At 42.8% G+C, this 13,575-nt stretch overlaps 1 protein-coding gene across 1 annotated transcript; it reads left to right on the plus strand.

Moving 5' to 3' along the window:
* Window positions 1-5,349: 5,349 nt before the first annotated feature.
* On the plus strand, window positions 5,350-12,601 carry OR6Q1 (olfactory receptor family 6 subfamily Q member 1; the record flags this gene model as incomplete). The annotated part of the gene is made up of 2 exons (XM_083454558.1): window positions 5,350-6,539; window positions 11,651-12,601. The coding sequence occupies exons 1-2, from the start codon at window positions 5,403-5,405 to the stop codon at window positions 12,599-12,601; spliced, it is 2,088 nt and encodes a 695-aa protein (XP_083310684.1). The 5' UTR covers window positions 5,350-5,402.
* Between the last annotated feature and the right edge of the window lie 974 nt (window positions 12,602-13,575).

The following is a 13,575-nucleotide window of genomic DNA, read 5'->3' on the forward strand; positions in this document are numbered from 1 at the left end:
TTTCTGATATCAATATCCTTTCACATCAGGAACATTTTCTTTTTAGAAATGTATGCCCCCCTGTGTAAATCAGTGAGCCATATTCCTCCTTCACTCTGTTGTTCCATTTCCATGACTTTCAATCTACCCAAAGCATGATCAGAACTAAGACCACCAAGGTCATAAGGGAGGCACTGCACTATGGAAGCAATAATCGTATCTCCATCATCGGGCCACAGTGTGGTGGTATTGTTATATCAGAAAATATCATGCATAAAACTACAGAGGTGGTGTCTAATTTCTTTCTATTCACTGAAGGAGAGAAAACAGGACAATTTACATCCTTTCCACATCTCAGAATTGAAAATGGGATGGGGGCATTTCTCCAGATGATTACTTGGATGATTATTACTCAGAACCCAGATTATTACTCGGGGGACTTGTTAAGTTTTTGTTTCTTCAGTAAACAAGGTCCTGGAGTTTATCACTGTCATGATCACTGTGTAGAAAGAGGAAAGGAGCATCGGAAGACGATAACTTCACTAAGGGCCCTCCAATGCGTGCCAGCAACAGCATAGAGTGGGGTGGGTGGGTTGTGGGGTGGAAAGAGACTGGACCAACCTCTATCTGCCCATCCTGTTGAAGGGCAGCCATGGTATGCAGCATTCGGGATGGGTAGGAAATTGCAAAAAAATACAACTAGCAAGCATAGGGCTAGTTAGTGCATGAAGAGGTAAAGGACCACAGAGTTATATTGCTAAATAGACTCGGCTAGGTCACACACCCCTCTCTTCTGGAGAGGGAGGAAGTGAAGTCTCTCTATCATGCAACAATATGGGCATGTGTAAGCTTGCTCCCAAACTTATAGCACATGCTTGGAACTCTATTCTGTACTTTCTACCCAAGAGTGTTATATGCCTGTATTAGCCTTGCTGCTGCATGGTACAATGCATTATTGAGACCTTGAATCTGTAAGTAAGGCATTTTAAACTTAGCAGTGTGTAGTCTGCTGATTGCAGGAGGAGTAGAACGTGGTCAGGTGCTGTGTGCAGCTGAACAGAATAAAAATGGTGCAACAACCTATATTCCTAACATTATAAAGGTAAAGGTAAAGGTGCCCCTGTCCGTACGGGCCAGTCTTGACAGACTCTAGGGTTGTGCGCTCATCTCACTCTATAGGCCGGGAGCCAGCGCTGTCCACAGACACTTCTGGGTCACGTGGCCAGCGTGACAAGCTGCATCTGGCAAGCCAGTGCAGCACACGGAACGCCGTTTACCTTCCCGCTGGTAAGGAGTCCCTATTTATCTACTTGCACCCGGGGGTGCTTTCGAACTGCTAGGTTGGCAGGCGCTGGGACCGAACGACGGGAGCGCACCCCGGCGTGGGGATTCGAACCGCCGACCATGTGATCGGCAAGTCCTAGGCGCTGAGGTTTTACCCACAGCGCCACCCGCATCCCTTCCTAACATTATACTACAGCTTAACTGCTACTGGGGCGTTCTCTCTGTAGGAGAGTGCACAATGCCCCACATTTTGAATCCAAGTACCCAGCTGGTTTATTTTGTTGCTCACCCACACAGGTGGGCCCACAAGGATTCATATAGCTTAGTCCGTAGAGCATGACTCTCTTAATCTCAGGGTCTTAAATTTGAGCCCAACTTCGGCAAAAGCTCCCTGCATTGCAGGGGGTGGAACAAGATGACCTTCATGGTTCTTTCCAACTCTACATTTCTACGATTCTAAGACCTATTTAATTCTCCCCACAGGAATTTCCCTGCATGTTTGCAGCCTTCAGGGGAGCCTGCACACAAGGCCTATAACAGAAGGGCTCCCCCCAGATGGTTTGTCCTCCTTAAGACAGGCAAGACCAGCCTCTTCATTAGGGTCACCCCAGGCTGATTATGGAGGACTGAGACGGTTTGCAGATCACCTTGTAATATTTATGTGGTTGCCACCTAGTGGCCAAAAGGCAAAGGTATGCTAAAAACTGTGTAACAGAAACCAAGAAGTTAAACTAGCTATTGCTCATCTTGCTGGTGTAGCCTGCATTTATTATACATATGAATGCATTTGACAGTGAGCCTAGTGAGGACTTTGAAGATCACCAATTTCTGGCTTCCCTGCATGTCCCTTTCCACCCACACAGACACCTGCTGCTCCAGGAGAACCACTTTCCACAGTGGGATCCCACTGGGCTGCAGTTTGTCTGTTGAATACCAGAGTTGTGTAGGTGCAGCAGCCAATCATCTGGATCAGTCCCTATAGAAATGTCACTCTCTCAAGAGGATTCAAAGGCCTCAGGTGCCCTTATAAAGTGACGTCTCTCTACTCCAGAATTTTTTATACTTGAATGCCTGATCTGTTTTCCAAGTAGCTCATCAAGGGATAATTGGGCTGTGAATCTTTCACCCATAAGAAACAAAGTGTGAATCTCTTGGCCCCCCAGCTGATCTTATATAAAGCCAGCAGCTCCCCTGTTCAGTTTGCCTGCTGAGATGGCCAAAGGCATAGCTATGCATAGTCAGGTCTTGGGGGTTGTAATTTGTGGTGTGTGACTGATGCTCCGAGCAGTTAGAAAAGAAAAGCTGAGTGGGCCAGTTTTTGTCAAGCTAGATCCTGATTCTACTTAAGGATCGGGCTCATGGAGTCTGTAAGCAGAATCCTTCTCTGCATGCAAACATAGCCCGCAGTAAAACAGGAGAAAAACCATTTTGACTGATTCCTTGCTCTTGACCTGAAGTCAGCTTGGCTGGTAAGTAGAGGAAGGGGTTTTGTGCTTTATTTCTGCAGAGGCTACATCTCAGTGACTGCAAAATTGGCCTTGTGATTTAAGGTATGTATTCTCTCCTCTCTGATCCCAGTTTGCTATGAGGACACAAGCTTAGTTTTCTTTCATTCTTATCAGAGCCTTTCAAGGCATTTTGCTGTGGGAGGCAGAAACATGCAAACACTTTCCCCATGTAAAGTCATGTGTACATAGTACTGAAGACTGGTTTTCCTGGGAGTGAAAATACAATGATAAAAAATTAAAAGCCTAATAATTCACGCTCCTTCCATGACACCCAAAAATGGTTGCCTGAAATTTAAAGGCAGGGAAGTTAACATTTTTCTGTCCTTTCCCATGGCTACCCAAGCCTGTATCTACCTGCAGAAATTGGTTAGCTCCCAATACCACTCCTGGTAATTGACAAAACCAAAGACAATTTCTGAAAAAAAAAATGCTATAGGAATAAGCATGTGTATTAGGAGCACATGTGTAATGTGCTTCAGCAGCAGAATGCTGTTATCAACTTTTGTTTGTATCATTTGAATTTCACTTTCATTTGGCATTCCAAGCTTATGTTCTTTCTTTGACTCAGAAGATCAGAACAAAATATGGTGTAAGTGTGCACTGTATAACATAGAAGAATCTGCTTGCATTTGTTCTGGAAAGGTTAGCCATTGAATCAAGCATGGATTAATACTGCAGAATGAGTTGGATTGACTTCCAAATTGATGTACAGGGTTCCATCTTTAAGATGATTGGATCCCTCTTCTCATTTGCATTCCTTTAACAAAGTTACATATTGTGTTTAGATCCCCACTGAGTGTGACACCGGAATATTTGTTTTTCTGTTCACAATCTTACAGAGTTAAGCACATCTACAAATATTATTTAATGGGCTTGATTCTGCTTTGGATTGTGGCAGTGTGCTTTACTAAGCAAAACAGGAAGTTGCCTTTATAATGAATCAAATTATGAGTTCATGTAGCTCAATATTGTTTTTGCTGACTGGCAGTGGGCTTCAGGCAGGAGTTGTTCCCAGCCTTTACTGGAGATGTCAGGAATTGAGCCCTAGACTTCTACATGCACAGCATGTGCTCTGTCACCAAGCTATGGTCCTCTCCCAAATAAAGCCTTCAAGAAAATGAGTGACGACTCCAGCTTTTAACTATATGAATATTAAGTGAATCTTAATTAACCTAATTTGTAGTTTTCATGGATTGTACAAAAACTAATTCCCATTAAATGTTGCCCATGAATGTTGCATGAACAAAAGGCAACTACGCTATTTGTTGCTTATCAGAGTTATCCCTCCTGGTTTCCTTTATTTATTGTTTTAAAAGTATATGCTGTCCCAGATTTTTCTTACACTCCACCCAGGGTCTTTTACACAATTCTGTTGACTAATTGCCACATTTCAGTTTCTTCAGCCTCATATATTTTTCTGTCTTTCTTAGGACAAAGAAAATATAACTAAGGGTCCCTAGGACCAAAAGCATAAACTCTCCTCAGGTGTTGGATTTTCTCACTCCATCCAAAGACAGCTGAAAAAATAAAATTGGGAAAACAATAAATAAATAAATAAATAAATAAATAAATAAATAATTGAGCAGTTGCAATGGATTTTCAACTGGTGCCCCATCTTCTTTTTAGTTTTCTGATTAATATTGTTTTGTTTTGTCTCATACTTTTATCAATGTAGTTTATGTTATATACACGGAAAAGAATATGGTACCTTTTTATATTTTGTTTATGCTTTGATTCTTCAAGACATGAGAGGGGCAGGGGATTAAGTTCTCTCTGTGAAGTCTTGCAACTTGAAATCAAATGTCAAGACTGGGGAAGGAATAATTTCTGTTCGACAAGGAGCAATAAGAGTTTCTTTCCCCAGTATCTCCAAGTAGGGCTGCAAGATACTGGTAATCCTTCCTGAAACTCTGAAGAACCACTTCCAGTCAGTGTAGACAAAACTGAGCTAGATGGGAAGATGGTCTGACTCAATATAAGGCAACTTCCACTGCGACCATGCTAATACTCCAACTAAGAGGTTGGAGATGGAGGCTTGATTGAGTCGTGCCTATTAGGAACTTGGGTTCCACCAAAGTAAGATTTTGAATTGTTGAACCAATTTCAGAAGGTGATTCACATAACTACCGTATTTTTCGCTCTATAAGATGCACCAGACCACAAGACGCACCTCGTTTTTGGAGGAGGAAAACAAGAAAAAAAAAATTCTGAATCTCAGAAGACAGAACAGCAAGAGGGATCTCTGCGCAGTGAAATCAGCAATCCCTCTTGCTGTTCTGGCATCTGGGATAGCTGTGCAGCCTGCATTCGCTCCATAAGATGCACACACATTTCCCCTTACTTTTTAGGAAGGAAAAAGTGAGTCTTATAGAGCAAAAAATACGGTATATCCCGGTGGTTTCAAAATGCTATTGAATAGGTTTTGTGAATGATTCAACACTTGTCCACTTTGTGAGTCACTACAACCAGGCTTAACCCATCCTTGGAAAAACGTCAATAATAGGGTGATTTTGGAAAAAATATACAATGTCCGTTACACATCCTAAATGACCAAAAAGCCAAACTGGGTTGACTTCATTATATGCAAATGTCTATGATTGAAACTTACTTGTATCATCATGAGACAGAATTATGGCTTTGTTCAAACCAAAGATAATGAAAGTGGACTCAGATGTCCTTGATCTGGTCATTAGAACAGCAAATGTTGGGATTTTCCATTTGGTATCTCTTTATCACCAACACATATTTGTCTGTTTCTCTCCCCCTCCTCCTGTTTTTGATGCTGGCTGTACATGCAACACCAAGACTATGCTGAACAACACCTCAGCCCCTGAATTCATCCTACTGGGCTTCTCTGGATTCCAGGAGTTTCAGATCCTGTTGTTCTTCAGTTTCTTGGTAGTCTACCTCTTCATTCTCCTTGGCAATGCCTTGATCATTCTCCTCTCAAATATGGATGTGGCTCTACATGTCCCCATGTACTTCTTCCTGAGCAATTTCTCATTCCTAGAGATGTGCTACACCTCAGTCACAGTTCCCCGGCTGCTGGGGGACTTTCTCAATGGCCCCCAAGCCATCTCCTTGCAGGCTTGCATCACCCAGATGTATTTCTTCTTCTCGCTTGGTACCACAGAATTTTTCCTCTTGGCTATTATGGCCTATGACAGGTACTTAGCCATCTGCCAGCCACTGCAGTATCCTGTGCTCATGAACAGCTGTGTCTGTGCTTGCCTAGCCTGCAGTTGCTGGCTGGGGGGCTTCCTGACCCCCTTCTTGCCCATAGCCTTCATCTCCCAGCTCCCCTTCAACGGCAGCAACCAGATCAACCACTTCTTCTGTGACACGAGCCCCTTAATTAACTTATCGACTGGAGACACCTTCATGGCTGACACAATGGTCTTTCTTGTCTCTGCAGTGATTGTGCTTGTGTCCTTTCTCCTGACTTTGACTTCTTATGCCCTGATTGTTTCTACCATCTTGGATCTCCCATCTGCTTCTGGAAGGCACAAGACCTTTTCCACATGTGCCAGCCATCTCACGGTGGTCACCATCTTCTACAGCACTGTCATCTTCATGTACCTCTGTCCACATTCCGGTCAGACTTCTGAACTGGAAAAAGTGGTATCTGTGTTCTATACTGTCATCACCCCAGTGCTGAATCCCATCACCTATACCCTCAGGAACAAAGATGTGAAAAAAGCCTTGGGAAAGGTCCTCAGCCGAGTAAAAAACACATGTCTGAAGAACACACAGAGAACTGCCCTTATTGTATTGTCATGAACCTCGGCATACTCAAGTTGTTTGTGCATTGCTGTGAATTTGCACTGAGAATTTTGTAACAAGACAGGTATTTGTTAAATGCATTTTAGTTTATATTAAAACTACATTTCAAGGTCTTTGTAAAGAAACATGGCGGCATCCCAAAAGAGTCATCTAAAAATAATTACAAGCAATATATTATCAACACACAATTTGTGCTGAGCACTTGTCTGCAGGGGTCTTTTGTTGTTGGGGTCCATTATTCTTTCAGTGACAGACATAAAAAAACTCATGCACTAAAGCCAGGTTAGGGAGATCTTTCAGAAGTTCAGGACATTTCTCTTCTATGCAACTGTCATTTTCTGATATATTTACATTACAGTAACCCTTAGCCAACATTTGCTTAGGTGTTCCACATGGGCATGATAAATGCTCCAAGCTATTAGGACAGAATACTAGCAGTGATGGTGAGCATGACTGAGTAAAAAATAGTAGAGCTGAGAATTTGAAATACACATTCAAGAGAAGCAGCTGCTGTTGCCTTTGCACTTCAGCATGTAGAAACCACACATTTGAATGTTCTCCCTCACCACCACGAACACATACATACACACACCTTATCAGGGAGAAGGCTTCTATCATAGTCTTCTTGCAGGCATGCCCATTTTCTGTTCTTTGGAATTTTCTTTATATTCAGCCATACAATACTATCCTCTGCCACCTGAAGTGGTCAATTCCACCAGAAGAAGCACTTGTTTCTGCTGATCATGGAACCTAGCTTGCAAGGTGGCTATGGATGACTGCAGTCATGAGCTGGTTCTCTGTAGTATCTGGCAAACATCGTGCAACTGCTGGTAGTAATTTTCTCACATTGTGTCTGGATTGGAGACTGGAAGGCCTGGAAGAAAACTGGAAAAATGGTCTCCACCCCAATTTTTCAGTTTCCCCCCAGGCCTTCCCATCTCTATTCTGGATGCTGTAGGAACTGGCTTCCCACTTGGTGAGAGTGGGGTACACATGTCATACCTAGGATAAATGGTCGTTTGTAGCCACCATATTTTATAAGGGGAAGCTGGAATTTTGATTTCTAATCCCAATGCAGGGATAACTTTAGTCCTGGGTCAACCACAGGGACCCCATGTCTATTTCCATTCCCTTCTTAGCTCCTGTAATGGAGGTGAAATGTGATGTTCTTTAAACTCATGGCAATAAGGTGAACTAATGGTTGCCAGAGCGAATTCTTTACCCCATAACTTTCTCCACGGCCCTTTTAACTGGGTTGTGCCCATGCTCAGGGTCTTTATTTTTGTTGTCAGGCTTGTGGTTGGAAAACATTGTCCATCCGGATCAAACTGGTTAGTGACTCTGAATAGCTTGTTTTTGCCTGCCATTGTAGAATATGGCTTCACTTGCTTCCATGAGAAGCCCCATCAAAGGCTAAAAAGAAGTTGGGAGCATGCTTTGGGTCAGTTCACAAATCCACATACATTCACTTTAGCATCGAATGGGGACATGCAAGGGTGGATCAGCCACTGTAGATATGATACCCAGACTTCTGCCTAGTGTGCTGCTTTTTGATTGAGTCAGTTCACACATTCAGCTGCTAGTTATCAAACGTACAGTGAACAATTTATTTGAGTGACGAAAGCTCAGTGCAGATTCAATTCCTGGCATATCTTACTTCCAAAGCTCTTCCAAAGCAAGCTGAGAGAGAGATCTGCCTGAAATCCTCAAGGGCTACTGCTGGTCAAAGTAGACAAAGCTGGGGTGGGTGGACCAATGATCTGACTGTAAATTGCAGGTTCCTATGCACTCATCTTTTTGAGTCAAAGGCTTGGAGCTTTCTGTAGAGCAATGAAAATCACTGATAAAATACCAGAATTATTAGAATGGAGAACCAAATTTCTTGAATTTCTTGAATTTGCGGAGATGGCAAAATTAACAGCATCAATTAGCGGCTACTCTAATCAAAAAATTAATAGAGTAGGAATAAATGAAAAAAAGTCAGTGCTGGAGCTTAATAATTAATATGCAAAAGTTTAAAACGCACAAGGAGATAGGATAATAATATATTAAGAATGGAAAAACAAATAAAGTGAATAAACGCAACAATAACAAAAATAATAGTAGGTAAAGAAGATTGCACCCGGGTGGACGGAAGGACTGGGCTGTAGGGGAGGGAGGTGAAGGGATTAATTGAAATTGTTAAAGATTGGTATAGGATTTAAGAGATTTAAATTTTATAAAGATTCTATAAGAAAAGCAGAAATCAGCAAGAAATATCAAGTAAAGGTATCAGAGAGGAGATCAGTGTAAATGAAAACATGAGATTTATGGTTTTGTTACATATGATTTTATTTCGGAGCTGTCTGTTTATTTTGGAGTTTGTTTGTTGTAAAGAATGTATATTATGTGAATAAAATAATAAAGGATTTGGAAGAAAAAAGGAAAGAAAAGAAAACACTGCAAAGTGCTAATGAATGGGCATAAAAGATGTGCTCTCTACAATATACATCTGCTGCTTTGTACTTTGAGCTCCATCTGCAGATGTTTATTTAAAAAAAAAAAAAAACAGAACTTTGCAAACATACACACACACACACACACACACACACATCTCACTTATGTGCCTTGGTGTTCCCTAGCTACTCATTAGAGAGTCCATTCCCTGGTGTTGCAGTAAGAAGAAGGTTCATGCAACTATATCGTGAGCCATTTTTAGAGGGCAGATCTTCCTGGGGGTTTAGAGTCATCCAGCAAGCATGACTGTGAGGAAGTGATATGATCTAAGGAGGAGAGACCATCCCAAGCAGTATCTCTTCACTATACAAGGAGAATTTAAAGGCAAGCAGAGCTGGACAACTTTGTCTTTAGAAGCATGGGTGGTGAGTACTCTTAGCCTAGGGCAACTACTTTTAAAGAACTGCCATACTGAATGAAGTCTGTGATCCAGCTTCTTCCAGACTCTTGATTTTAAGACCTGGTGGGTGTGTTGTGGCCACTAAATGGAAGACCATTGAATTATTCCACTTGGCCACTGGACACTGCCCCCAAAAATGGGTATGGGGAACATCCAAATGCTTAGGAGAAGGTCACCTGAAACTATGCATTAGATAGGAATGGAAAAAAACAAGGGTATGTCTTCCTTGTCTTCAAAGTCAGCTAAACATGAGAATATCATCTATCCCACTGAAATCTCATACATACAATTTACTGCTAATAAGAACACGTAGTTTTTAGGTATACCCATCCCTGAAACACCTGTCAACCTTATTAAGTACTTGACTTTGATGAGGTCATATTCACAGCCTATGGGTTACTGATGCTTTGGGTATAGGGAAAAACACATGCCTGTCATCAGTCACATTGACAAAGGGCTGGAGTAAATTTTTGCAGGGTGTGGACAATCAAAAGCAGAAAAAAAGATAGTATCACATAACCTATGGGTTGGAAGGCCATACAGCTCTCTGATTATTCCACCTTGCATCTAGATCAGTTTTGCCCCATGGGATGAGGAGCACACCACTGCCCCTCCCCCCTTCAGCCACCTCAAGGCAACAGTGGTGCATTCAATCAAGCTATTACGTTTCAATCAAGCTTCCTTGATAAGCATTTGTTGACCTCTCAGATGATTCCAGATCAGCTGCTGCCTTTGAGAGCAAAACCCTGACATGCTTTTTTCATGCTGTGTTCTGGGGTTATCAGCTTGAGCCAGACTGAATTGTCCATGCTGGAAAAGAAAGCATCCATTCAGCCTTCTTTAGAGCTGATTTGGATATGTGTGTGTTTGGAGGGGGGGGACTGAACTTTCTGAACTCAAAATGCATTCTTACTGGCCATACAGCTCTCTGATTATTCCACCTTGCATCTAGATCAGCTTTGCCCCATGGGATGAGGAGCACACATCTGTTCCCCACTTGTTTCCATATGAATCAGTCCTTTAAACATTTTTTCCTATTGTAACTGGAAAAAGTTATCCATGAGCTCTGGCTAGGGGAGAGTTCCTTGATGCCAGGAGTGGGGAGCCTGTGACCCTCCAAACACTACTGGACTCCAACCCCCCATCAGCCTCAGCCAGCGGAGCCAATGCTCAGGTATGATGGGAGTTGGAGTCCAACAACATTTGGAGGTCCACTGCTTCCCCATACCAGCTGCACACCATTAATAGCTCAGAAGTGAGCCCAGGAAACAAAGTAAGATTCTGTCTTGAATCCTATAACTGGTTTCCTGGGAGTGAGCCCCATTGGCTTCAACCCTGAGTAGACACGTGCAGGATTATGCTGTTAATGGATCTCACTTTACACCAAAGGTGCTACAAATAAACCATCAGATGACTGACTTCTGCCATAACAGAACCCTAGAATGCACCTGACCCTCTCTGTTGTGCTAGGATGACAGAGAACTTGAATACAAACCTAAATTTATAGCATGTCTTGAATTCCTCCTGCATAATAATGACAGTCTGGAAGTCATCCCATTCTTAGGGAGGATTTAAAGTCTATAGGAATAATTCCCTTTAACCTTGTGAGAATAGGAACCTCCATTTTCTAAGACCCCACCATTGTTGTGCAGAAAAGCTTTCAGAGAAGCATCCATAGATCACTTGGATTGTCCCCTTAGTTTTAATCCTTACTACAGGGTTCTTGTAAGTGGCCCAGAGTTAACACAAGGACTTAACATTAGCTCAGTGGCAGAGCTTCTGTTTAGCATAAGGAGAGCCATGCTGGATCAGACTAAAAGCCAATCTAGTCCAGCATTTGGTTCTCACAACAGTCAGCCAGAGGCCTATGGGAAGCCTGTAGGAAGGCCTGAGCACAATTCTCAGCAGGTAGAACAAAGGGATAATGGCTAGTGGCTGTTGATTGGCTAGCAGCTGTTGGTTGTTCCATGTGCTACATACTGATCCACATTGGCTCTTTAGCCACATTGCCTTGGTCACTTCTTGGTGCAAAGGGGGCTTAGAAAAATTGAGAGAAAATAAATGGTGTGTGTGTGAAAGAGAGACAGAATCTACCTTATTTTAAAAATAAAATCTACACAAGATCTGAATGTTCAGAATTAACCTTCTGCTTTTATCCATGGGGCACAATAGCCTAACAATGCTGTGCCGGTCCTCTTAGATGCAGCCTCAACATGAGAACTGGACCCTTGTGGAAGAGTTTGTCTTGCTGGGCTTCACAGGCATCAATGAGGGGCGCCTGCCTCTTTTTGCCTTCTTCCTGGTCATGTATTTGCTGACCCTGACCGAAAATGCCATCCTGGTCCTGGTGGTGGCAACAGAAAGGCGCTTGCACACCCCCATGTATTTCTTCCTCCTCCACCTTTCATGCCTGGACATGTGGTACACCTCCCTCACCGTGCCCAAGATGCTGGCCAGCTTTGGATCTCCTGGTGGTCGAATTATCTCCTATTCTGCCTGCTTGGCCCAACTTTACCTCTTCACCTTCTTGGGCAGCACTGAGTGCTTCTTGCTGGCAGCCATGGCCTATGACCGCTATGTGGCTATTTGTGTGCCTCTGCGTTACCAGGAGATGGTAGGCCGAGATGCTTGCATGCTTCTGGCTGCTGGCTCATGGCTAGTGGGGTTCCTCACCCCAGCACTGCCTATCTACTTCATGTCCCAGTTGACTTTCTGTGGCCCCAATGTTATAGACCACTTCTTCTGTGATGCTTCTCCACTCATTGTCCTCTCATGCACTGATGTCTCCCTGAAGGAGATGGTTGACTTCCTGGTCTCGCTGATGGTGCTCCTGGTTTCCTCTGTTGTCATTGTAGTATCGTATGTCCGCATTATCTCCACAGTGCTGAAGATTCATTCCGTCGGAGGGCGCCGCCGTGCCTTTTCCACCTGTACTGCCCACCTGACAGTGGTGTCAATCTTCTATGGGACACTCTTCTTCATGTATGTACGTACTAAGGTGGCCTCATCGATCAACCTCAACAAGGTGGTGTCAGTATTTTATGCAATAGTCACCCCTGTGCTCAACCCCCTCATCTATAGCCTACGGAATGCAGAAGTGAAGGGGGCCTTATACAGGGTTATTTCCAAGACAAAGCAGCTTGCAACGTGACAAGAACACGACCTGATTTCTTCTGGGGGGTTGGGGGAATATTTTGCAGCATAAGCCATTCCTATCTACCTGAGAACCATCCTTAATAGCTCCCTTTGCTCCACTATTCTTGTTCCAATCCCAGTTTAGCTGAGGGTTCAGTACAGGTAAGCTGTCACCTTTTAACCTTAGGTTGGAATTTTTGTAGATGGAAAACTATCTTACAGAATTGCTGTTGGTGCAAGATTGCTGTTGGCACGGTAACTGATCCAAATGAGAATCTACTCTAGAGTTATGGGCAGGGAGACATTTAACTGCATACTTATCCCCCCCCCCATTTTATTTTCTGAAGAAAATGTATAACAGCTAATATTAAAAAGAAAATAAAAAAAATCCATACCTCTGTATCAAAATAACAGCTAATGATATTTCAACTGATTAAACAAAAATAGCTGTACTGAACTCCTATCAACACTACATCACATTCTTCTCTATCACTTCAGCTCCATTGCTGCTTGCTCTGAGGAGTGATACAATGATCCTAGAAATCTAAATAAGTAAATCCCATCCCAGAGAAAGGCATGCATCTGCGAAACCGCTGACAACACAGCTTTCTTATCCCTACATCTTACTGACCTGGTTTTCAGTTTGGACATTTAAACATTAATACAATGTAAGTTTAACAAGAATATAGCTATGTACATGGCAGCATTTCCTCCCTTTCAGCACGGGGCACAGTAAGCCATGAAGTCCCTGTGAAAACACTTTTATTATATTGGGTATTGGTGGAAGGAGTTCTGCTCCTTTCCACATGAACCCCGCTCAAAAAGGAGTTTTCTTATAACTATAAAATATTTAATAAATATTATATATAAAAAAAACCAGTCCAAAGAAGATGGGAACTCCATTCTTTTCCCCTAAGATACTTGTGCATTTATGTGCTGCTGTCCCTGCCACTATTAACTGCTTAGAGTGGAATTCAACATTGCACTCTT

Source organism: Podarcis tiliguerta, assembly GCF_965153285.1.
Source record: "Podarcis tiliguerta genome assembly, chromosome: 1".
NCBI classification, from domain to species: Eukaryota; Metazoa; Chordata; class Lepidosauria; order Squamata; family Lacertidae; genus Podarcis; species Podarcis tiliguerta.